The sequence below is a fragment of the Podarcis pityusensis genome (genome assembly GCF_964106645.2).
Source record: "Podarcis pityusensis genome assembly, chromosome: 3".
NCBI lineage: Eukaryota > Metazoa > Chordata > Lepidosauria > Squamata > Lacertidae > Podarcis > Podarcis pityusensis.
This window is the reverse complement of record NC_138026.1, coordinates 2,964,111-2,974,795: the sequence shown is the minus strand read 5'-3', so window position 1 is coordinate 2,974,795 and position 10,685 is coordinate 2,964,111. Positions and strand designations below refer to the sequence as shown.

The window sequence follows — 10,685 nt, the reverse complement described above, 5'->3', positions numbered from 1 at the left end:
TATTTATATATTTATATAATCATGTATGCAACTGTAACTGATTATATTTACCGTATTATACTGTATTCTTCTTTCTTATTGGTATTTTTTACACTTATTTTCTGTAACTGAAATTCTTTTAATAAAATATTCATAAAATAATATGAAACAGTAACACTCTCCCAGTAGTGGTTAAGGCCATAGATTGTTTAATTAGCCATAATTTTGTGGGACAGCGGGGGATTGTTGGTTTTGTTTTGTTTCATTGTACGTATTTTCTATTCTCACTCTGTATTTTTCTGCTGTCAGCCGTCTGGGATCTTTGGATGGAGGGCAGTATACCAATTTATTAAATCGTCATCAAAATCATTTAAGCAGCCGTCTGCGGCAGCTTGGAGGCTTTTACTTCTGAGCAACCTATTGAAGGTGGAGGGCGAAGTGGGGCAACTCCTAGGGGCCGAGAGATATTCGCCCCCCAGTAGAATATTTGAGGGGCCGTGAGGGGACCGTGATGGGCATCGCCATTCAAACAGTGTGTGGGGGGATATTTTATTCAAGTTAGCCCCCCTGTTGTGGGGCGAGCAAAGGGAGCGAGATCCGCAGGAGCCCCCCCCCCCGCAGGGCGCGCCGGGCGCCTCAGCCTCCCCCCCCCCCCCCGCTCCCATCCAGCGGCAGCTGCCTTCTTTCCCACAAAACCCCGGCGCGTGCAACTTTCCGCAGATGGGCGCCAGCGCCACCCAATGAGCGGGCCGCTCGGTGTAAACAACCCCGCCCCGGCGGTGGCGCTGCGAGCCAATGGCAAGGGCGAGGCTGCGGCGAGTGTGTCTGGGTGGCGGCAGCCGAGCCCGCCCCTTCTCTTTCCTCCCTTTCCCAACCCCGCCCATTAACTTGCGAGGAGCGTTTCGCTTTACCCTCCGCTCCCCCCCCCCGCGCGCCTTGCGGCCAATGATCGACGCGGCCCCGCGACCAATGCGCTCGCCGGCTTGGGGAGGGCTCCCGCCCGTTTTGCCAATGGCGTGCTCCGAGCGGCGCCGGTTCGGTTGCGCCTGCTGGGCGAAAGTTGGTGTGAGGTGCGCACCTCTGGCAGCGGGAGGGTGGCGGCTGTGGAATGCGAGGAGCCGGAGCTGCTGCTGCTGCTGCTGCCGCTTCGGGGTCCCGGAGGAGAAGCAGCGCCGCCGCCGCCGCCGCCGCCTCCCTGGCCGGGGCTTTTTTATTTGACGGGGGGGACCCTGTTCTGCCGGGAGCTAGGCGGGTCAGCAGCTGCCGCGCGGTTGCCATGGGCAGCCCCAGCCCCGGCCGGGGTGTGTGACAGCCCCGCGCAGCCCCCTCGCCGGGCCGGGAGCGAGGGCTGGAGCGGCGGGAAGAAGGTAAGAGCCGGCGGCGGCGGCGGCGGCGGGGCGAGCGCCCCATCCCTGCCCCCGTCGCCCTGCGGCTTCTCCGCGCGCCCCCCGCTCGCCCGCCTCTTCTCGGCCCCGCGCAGCAGCGAGGTCCTCGGAGGTCCCTCAGCGCCGGGGATGGAGAAGGGGCAGCAGCCGAGCCCTCGCCTTCCGCGCCAGACCCGAGTGCCGGGAGCGCCCCTCAAGCCAGGCGGGCAGACACAATGCAGCAGGCGAGGCGTCTCGCGAAGCGGAGAAAGGTCTGAAGCAGGAGAGGTCGCCCAGCGGCGAAAGAAGCGGCCTCTGCTCGCCACCCGCTCCCCGAGCCCCGAGCCCCGAGCCGGCCTCCTGCCCAGTGAGGCTCCTGCTGCTGCTGCTGCGCTTTCCCTTTCCTCTTCCCCTGTCCAGAAGAAGTAAATAGCTGCACTTTCCGTACAGCCCCTGCCCTGTTTTCGTGGCTGGAAAGTAGCGCCACAGATGGAAGGGGATCTGTTTGCTATTTATTCGGTGGAGGAAAAGGATATCCCTGCCCTAAGCTGCTGAAGCTCAGGAAAGGTCTTTTACCCTCTTGCACCCTCAGTCTAACTGCCTGCTGCTGCTACTGCAACACCAGCACCGCCAGTATGCTCGGACTTTCCCAATATGCACAGATTCCCCTGTAGAAAGGAGATGAGGGAAGAACAACTGTTACACCTTTTTGTTATCAGCATGGAAACAAAGAACTTCTCGCAGCTCCCTCTGTGTGTACTATTGGCAGCACCTCGATATGTAGCCTGGCTTCCAAGAGATGCTGGAGGGTGGCCCTCCTGATTTTTTGTATTTTGTTTAAGTTGTTTGGGAGGATGAGTGTGCTGATAAAATAACTGATTGGTTTGTTTCCAGACAGACTTGTGGCTTGCATTCCTGAAATTGCTTCTGCATTTCTCTCCCTCTCTATGAGGGTTTGGTAAGGGGTGTGGGTCTCTTTTTCTCTCTCTCATGTGTACCGTCTTGCGGGTCCATGAATGCCATATGAAAAGCACATAAGAAATTTCCCACAATTGTAACATTATCAGATACAGCACATACAGCCACTGCCTCACTTGAATTCTGTTTTGCTTTCCAGTCTGACAGCCTGAACCTCATTTGAGCCCATGAAGAGGAATGATGACTCTATGAGGAAACTTCCTTGCACTTGCATTTTCTCCTTGTCGTGGTTCATGATTGTACCCACTCAACAATGTGCTGTTCACTAAAAAGAAGATTTACTCTGGGAAGGGGATATCCAGAACATGCATCCTGAGCATCCTTTCAACATCTTCTGCGTCCATTGTTTTTCTTAGACTTACATGTAGCTTGCTTAGCACAAACAAACTATTATACCTGCCTTGCTCAACCTGAGACTTTCTACATCTGTTGGGGCTTTGGCTTTTTTAGCTGCTTATTATCATGGCTTCAGTATGGAAAAGACTGCAACGTGTTGGAAAACATGCATCCAAGTTCCAGTTTGTGGCCTCTTACCAGGAACTAATGGTTGAGTGCACTAAGAAATGGTAAGTAACATGTTCTGTTGGAATGAGCTGCTGTTACTTGAACATGCTGTTGCCTCTTCAGATGATGATTACTGCCTCTCGTCTCCAAAAGGGACAGAAGGCAGTTTGCAAATTTCCCTTTATAAATGCTTTGCTTTGCACTTATTCTGTCCCTGTAAAAATAATTACTGCTTGTTCACCAGGATTATATGGTCACATCAAGCATTTATTAGATATGTGCAGGTTTGGACAGTTTTTATGCAATTCTGTGAATTTTCTTTGTCTTGTAACACGTCCTTCTAATGTTACCAAGACAGGCTCTCGGTAGCCCCACAAACCTGATACAGTCAAACCTTGGTTCTCAAATGGCTCCGTTTCGAACGTTTTGGCTCCCGAATGCCAAAAACCTGGAAGTAAATGCTCCGGTTTTCAAACGTTTTTCACAACCCAAATGTGGCTTCTGCTGGAGTGCAAGAAGCTCTTGCAACCAATCGGAAGTCACACCTCAGTTGTCAAATGTTTCAAAAGTCGAACAGTCTTCCGCAATGGATTGCATTCAACAACCGAGGTTTGACTGTAAGTTGTTGATGCCAGAGGGATATGTAAAGGACTTAGCAGTGCTGACAATATTATTCATTTCTCTCTGCGTATGTCTGACTTCTGCTTTTGTCTGAAAATACTTTCTTTCAACTCTGGAATGGGAACAGCCAAGATTCAGCCTTGGGAATTATCTCAAGTTATTTGCTTAGTCAGACAAGAATTCTGTGTTGCAGTAACCCAATGGGACATAGTTTAAATTAGTCAGAACAGTCTAGCCAATCAGCTGTATGGGCCTGTCCCCCACATACACATTCACTGCAAAGTATGCTTTAAAAACTGGTAGGCTTCTGCTTCTCTTCGCAGTAAAAAAGAATAAAGAAATATTTGCTTTAGCCAATATTAACTTAAAAGAATGCAGTCTCTTTGACAGAATGCAATACCTGTGTTCACTATTCCGTTCAGCAATATCAGTTTAGATAGAGAATACTTGGCATTTCTCAGTAGCGGGTACTGCATATACTGCGTGTGTGTGGATGTTTTGGAATAAATAAATAAAACCTGTTTTCTAATTCTTGCTGTTACGTTCTTTGAGTGCAGGGCACTCAAAGAATCATGAGGTTAATAGGAACTCACGAGGGTCATTTAGTCCAACCGCCTGCAATGCAGGAATCTCAGCAAAGGATCCCTGACAAATGGCTGTCTCACCTCTGCTTAATAACTTCCAATGAAGGAGAGTCCATCAGCTTCCATGGGAATCCATTTTGCTGTAAAACAGCACTTAACATCTGGAAGTTCTTCCTAATGTTTAGTCCTTACTTACAGTTTGAATCCATGGGGTTGGATCCTACCCTCTAGAGCAGCATAAAATAAGTTTGCTCCATCTTCCATGAGACATCTCTTCAAATTTTTGAAGATGGCTTTCATATCACCTCTCAGTCTTCTCTTCTCCAGACTAAGCATACCTGACTCCTTCAATTGTTCCTCATAAGGCTTGGTTTTCAGACCTTTTATCATCCTAGTCGCACTGCTCCATTTGTATTTGGTATTTGTGGTCCTTTGCATGCATTACCTTGATGTAACTCTGCAAGGTTATCCCCATGCTGTATTTAGGGCTGTATGGTAGAGTGACTTGCCTGAGCCCCCCTAGTAAGTTCATGAGACAGGGGACTTCCTGATGTGTAGTTCTGTTTTTAGCCTAGCTTCTTTGGAAATGGATTGTTTACTGAATCAACATAATTGTGAAAAAAATTGTCTTCTAAGATTGGGGTGGGAAGTTTCATACAGAAAACGTTACTGTTTAGTGCAATTTCTAAAACTTCAGCTGGACTGCATTTGCCACAGTTAATTCAGTAAGTTTACTTAAAACCATCCCTTTCTTAGGGAGAGGGTTGAATCATAAGCAGAAATTCAACAGGTGAACTTTCTACTTGTCCTATACCCACTAGAGGTACTGGAAACATGAGAAAAAAGCATAACAACACAACTTTAAGAATGAGAGAGGACCCATCTGCTGCTGTTTCCCAAGTGTGTGTCTGTGATTTCACTCCACCCAATTCACTGGTGGCCTCTGGATTTAATAAAATATATTCAGTCACTCTGATTCTATGATTCCCAGAAGTGTCCTGGGTAGCCACGTCCTGCTTGGGGGAGGGGAAGAAGCTTTTGACAGCCAAAATTTCAGCTGGTGGTATATAACTTTCTTTATTCGGATATTTCTAGGAATAATCATGAAATTGTTGGTTTTGTTGTTGTTTTTTCTTTGTTTACCTGGCATTATTTTAGCATTGCTTTAAAGTCTGCCTTGTCTGAAGGGTTTATCCCTGAAGGGTTTACAACCAAGATCCAATTAAAAGTATTGCAATAGAATGTGGTGATATAACACTCTTCCTCTTTTTACATTGTACTTTTTTAGTACGATGATTAGATCCTGCAGAAGGTCGGCGGTTCAAATCCCTGGGATGGGGTGAGCTCCCGTTGCTCGGTCCCTGCTCCTGCCAACCTAGAAGTTCGCAAGCGTGTCAAAGTGCAAGTAGATAAATAGGTACCGCTCCTGCAGGAAGGTAAACGGCGTTTCCGTGTGCTGCTTTGGTTCGCCAGAAGCGGCTTAGTCATGCTGGCCACATGACCCGGAAGCTGTCTGCGGACAAATGGCCAGTAAAGCGAGATGAGCGCTGCAACCCCAGAGTCATCCGTGACTGGACTTAATGGTCAGGGTTCTCTTCACCTTTATGCTTACACAATCAGCTAATCCCTGATCCAACTTGTGTACTCTGAGTCAGTGTCACTTTGGCTGTAGACACTCTCAATGTCTGAAGTTATGTATGAGAGTGAAAATCTTTGTCATCTCTCATTCTGTCATACATCTTCATTTGATGTGCAGCCAAACTCATTACCAGAGGCAGGACAGTATTATTTATTTAATATATTTAGGTGCTATATTACAGAAAAACGAAACAAATATTAAAACATCAAATACAAGCTGCAAAGAAAGAGAGCTTCGTGAAGTCTCGACCCCTTCTCCCTGCAGTGCAATATGGCCCCTAGGTAGCTCTGCTTGTAGTGATTGTGGAGAGGGCTAAGTAAGCTATCTTGGGATGAAACAGCTCATTCTTGGGCAGTTCAGCAATTTGTGTGAGTTCATCTTTTTAGAATCATAGAATCATAGAGTTGGAAGAGACCACAAGGGCCATCGAGTCCAACCCCCTGCCAAGCAGGAAACACCATCAGAGCACTCCTGACATATGGTTGTCAAGCCTCTGCTTAAAGACCTCCAAAGAAGGAGACTCCACCACACTCCTTGGCAGCAAATTCCACTGTTGAACAGCTCTTACTGTCAGGAAGTTCTTCCTAATGTTTAGGTGGAATCTTCTTTCTTGTAGTTTGGATCCATTGCTCCGTGTCCGCTTCTCTGGAGCAGCAGAAAACAACCTTTCTCCCTCCTCTATGTGACATCCTTTTATATATTGGAACATAGCTATCATATCACCCCTTAACCTCCTCTTCTCCAGGCTAAACATGCCCAGCTCCCATAGCTGTTCCTCATAAGGCATCGTTTCCAGGCCTTTGACCATTTTGGTTGCCCTCCTCTGGACACGTTCCAGTTTGTCAGTGTCCTTCTTGAACTGTGGTGCCCAGAACTGGACACAGTACTCCAGGTGAGGTCTGACCAGAGCAGAATACAGTGGCACTATTACTTCCCTTGATCTAGATGCTATACTCCTATTGATGAGGCCCAGAATTGCATTGGCTTTTTTAGCTGCATTTAGGATGAATGTTTGCAGGATTTTTGCCTGCAATAGTGGCATTATTGTTACATTTAGAAAATGTGCCGCCTGATCACATGTGAATCTAAGCATGCCTAAGCCCATTCATTTCAAGAGGTTTTTGTATGTTTGACTCTGCATAGACTTGGACCTAACTCAAAGGATATCTTGAATTTCAACTGTTCTCTGTAAGGGGGGGTGAGCAGTCTTGAAATACAGTCCATCTGTGTTAAAGCTAAAATTATAAGCACTTTCTGTGCAAAACTGTGGATGACTATATTTTGGCAACAAAGTGCCTTCTTTCCTTTTGGTGTCTTGATGCTTATTTTGGTATGTCGGTGAACAGTTTAGACCTTCTAAGTTAAATGCTATGTGTGTTGGTTTTAGGAAGGCAGGAAAATTGGCCCAACAACAACAAGATAGGATTAAAATGCTTTCCTGTCCTTTGCCTTTAAGAGGACAAGTCTGCCATGATGTGGCAATTAAGGATCATGATTATAATGTCGGCCCTGGGAGTCATATTGTAAGTGTCCTTTTGATTAAGACTCTAGCTAACATGATCTTATTTTAATGTACTGGCATTTGAACATTCCAACAAAACAATGCTATTTTTGTAGCAATAATAGACCATTCATATGTTAAACTGACCAACAATGAAGTATTAAAATACACTAGGGAGGAAAGTGGGGTTGTAAGAAAAGATTGTTCATGAAAGTGGTGGAAGGGGTGGGGAGAGTGGTTCAGATCTATTCCTCAAAGATCTGAGCTACTTATGTATGGATGTGAAAATAATCCTTAATTACTTTGTTGAAGAACTCTTTACATTTTCATTCATTTCAAATGAAGCTGCATCTAACTTTAGTTGTCCTTTTATATGTTCATCCAAATACTTCTGAAATGAAGTGGGATTTGGCTGTGCAAAGTTAATGGGAAACTGCTTTTGCTCTACTTTTCTGCATCTTTATAGTTGGCTCTCTCTAAAAATGGATTAGCTCATGGCAGAACCTCATCTGCCCTGCATATAGTAAAGAGATTTTCTGTCTTCAGTTTTAGGGATTTCATAATTCTTGACCCTAACAATGCTAACTATTAAAAATGGATAGTCCTAGAGCTGATCCTGTTAGTTATAGTATGTCTAAAATTGCCAGCAGGCCATTATAGAAAATAGGATGTTAGGTCTGATTGCAATTCTGTTTTCTCTTCCCCCCACTCCTATCAACCCCATCATATAACCTACAAGTTATTGTCAAAGTTAATGGGTATTTTGCACTAAATATCTTTATAGGCAAGCCTTCTGTCTGTAGAAGGGGACACTGCAACTCTCAAAGTAAAGAATCAGCCATTGTACACTTTGCTAGCTGTGAACATTCCAGCCTCTTAGGCACAAATCCTGACCCTGGGCAACTGCTGGTGGTCATGACTTGTCTGCATGTGGTCTTGGTAACTTGTGGAAGTGGATGGTATTGTCCAATGTGCTTGAGGTTTTATAAACTCTGTGCTAGCCATCTGTTTGGAGTGTGTGTACGCATTATTGTGTGCATCCTATTATTGCATGTGCAGATCTGTGGATTAGGAGAAATCATTACCTTGGTGTGCGGTCCTCTTCGTCCCACCCTACTTTCTTTTCTGATATCATGACTTCCTACTTGCTCTAGAAATTGTCTGGAATTGTGGGGCTCTTGGGCTTTTTATGAACACCCAGTGATGCTACATGCTGCTAAAACTGTACCTAACTGTAAGCTTTGTCTTATAAGGGGCACATTCTAGTAACTTCTGGAGAGAGAGAAGGTTTGCAAGCAGAATATCACGATTGGTTCATTTATTGGTGCTTGCTTTGCCTGCAGTGGCTTCAAGTGTGGGATAGCGCCATGAGTGTATGTGCATCTGAGCAAGAGTGATACACTGCTTCATTTCATTGTAGGGCAGGACATTGGTCTAGGCCATTGGTTTTCAACCGGTATGCCGTGGCACCCTGGGGTGACTTGAGGAACATTCAGGGGAGCCGGGGGGAGCGTTTTTCATTAACTTGTACTCCATATCTTCCTGCATTATCTCCTTTCTCTCTGAGGAACATTCAGGGGAGTCTGCAGCTTTAACTTGCACTGGCAAAAGAAGTGGGGAAACCCTTTTGAATGGCTTTTATCTTCTTAAATCTCCATACACACAGTAACAAAAATCCTCCTCCGCTTCAATAACTAACAGTTCCTTAGTTTTATACAGAGGGCTTGAGGAATGCAAGAAAATAACCAAGTAGCTTCATGGTATGTTTGCCTGGATGTGTATGTGCTCTATAAGGAGGGATTTAAAAATAACCCTGAAAGTGAGGAGTGTCTTCTATGTTCCTCTCTCCTTCTACACACAACATCCCTATCCCCTTTTCTTTTCTTTTCTTCTCTACCTCTCCTCCCAGGTAACCCCCTCCTCCTTAACAGTCGCCCAGCTTTATGGGGACAGGGAGGACGTTGCAGGAAAGAACCATATTTGCATTTGTATCCTGTGTTGTGTGTTTCTTGCTTTTCTTCCCCCGGAAATGACAAAATATTTCTGCTTCCGATCTTAATCCTGTTTTGCCCTCTGCACCCCTCTCCCCATTACGTGTACACTAATTTAGGGAAAGGCAGGCTGGGGCTGCCATGTTTGTCAACTCAGCCCTGCACAGCAGCGGTGTTGTTTGAGTTTCCTTAGACACATGCGCTCCCAATTACCCACGTGCCAAAAATGGTGCTGAAAAGGGGTGGGGTGGAATGGGGGACTCTCCACTTACTGTAATAGAAACCCAGTGTAAGTGGCTCCCCCAGGGGAGCCGCAGAAATAAATGTGGTTGTCCAAGGTAGCCGTGGACTCAAAAAGGTTGAAAACCACTGGCCTAGCTTATAAACCTTCTACACTAGATGCTTCCTTGATTTTAGTTCCCTATGCATAAGCTTTCATAGAGATCTATATTTTCACAAGACCTCTTCTGGACACATGGCTGAGCACTTCATGTACTCAAGCACATCTGATGGCTCTGCAATATTTCTCCCATGTGCAAAAATACAATGTATCCATTAAGACATGCCAGGAAATGAGGAGATTCCTTTACAAGTGGGTGTCACTTCCTTTATTCACTTCACTTCATTTTGCCCATGTGTTGGCAAGCACACGTTATCTATCTTGGTTGGAATGTATTTTCTTTTAGCTTGGCATGTGAATTGTAAAATTTAACACTTCTGCTGAATGCTGCCCTTTGAAAATAGAGGGCTCGTTTCATATCAGTGTGTAATAGTTCCGTATCACTTGCACCTGATTGGAGGTAGTCCCTGCATTTTAAACTAAATGTATGTAGTTTGGTAAAAGGAGTCGTTCTTGAGTCCAGTTCTTATTAAATATGTTTGCCATAGGTTTTTCTTTTCCATAGTTTTTCCACAATTGAATGTTGAGAATAAAATAAAGGAATTCTGTTTACCAGCTTGACCTGCTGTAGAGAAGAGCTCTGTGATCTTGAGTTTGGTGGTGGTGGGTGCTTAGGTCAGCTCACTGTTGCGGATATTAAGAGAATGCCTTCTGCAGGGCCTGGAAGCTGCCAAGTCATAAATGCAATGCAAAATGCACTGTGTAAGCAGGGGGCAACCATAAAGGATGCAAGAAGCTTTTATTTCAACATTCATATACCATATTGGCCCGAATATAAGCCGCACCTTTAAAATTGGAGGAGGGAAAAGAAAAAATACCCAAATATAAGCCACTCCATTCCTCGCTGCTCCTGGCTGCATATTGGGGAGGGGGAGCCACGCTGTGTTGCTGGCAGCCTTTTCCCTTCCTTGCTCTGGGGAGAGGATGGGGGACTACGCATGGGGCGGGCGCTGCTTTGCCATGCTCCTGGCTGCATGCCATAAGGTCGTGAATATAAGCCACACTTTTCACAGTTGGAATTTGGGGGGAAAGTGAGACTTATACTCAGGCCAATATGGTATTTATTTAAAATGCATATCATTTGCCTTTAACCCAATGGTGCCAGGATGGAAATATGGCACATA

General features: G+C 45.7%; 1 protein-coding gene and 1 long non-coding RNA gene across 5 annotated transcripts in view; one reads left to right on the top strand and one right to left on the bottom strand.

Annotated features, from left to right (window-relative positions):
- Window positions 1-1,060: 1,060 nt before the first annotated feature.
- Window positions 1,061-10,685, top strand: part of EHBP1 (EH domain binding protein 1) — a 276,734-nt gene continuing 267,109 nt past the window's right edge. For 2 of the 4 annotated variants that reach the window (XM_080997356.1, XM_080997357.1), the window contains exons 1-2: window positions 1,062-1,346; window positions 2,461-2,887. In XM_080997356.1, the coding sequence (XP_080853482.1) occupies window positions 2,784-2,887 (104 nt within the window). In that variant the 5' untranslated portion in view covers window positions 1,062-1,346; window positions 2,461-2,783. Of the gene's footprint in view, window positions 1,347-2,460; window positions 2,888-10,685 lie in introns of all 4 variants that reach the window. The other 2 variants (XM_080997355.1, XM_080997358.1) reach the window with 2 other exon arrangements.
- Window positions 7,406-10,685, bottom strand: part of LOC308472532 — a 35,153-nt gene continuing 31,873 nt past the window's right edge. Inside the window, exon 3 of the long non-coding RNA XR_013983559.1 lies at window positions 7,406-10,228. This is a non-coding gene — a long non-coding RNA (uncharacterized lncRNA). The remainder of the gene's footprint in view (window positions 10,229-10,685) is intronic.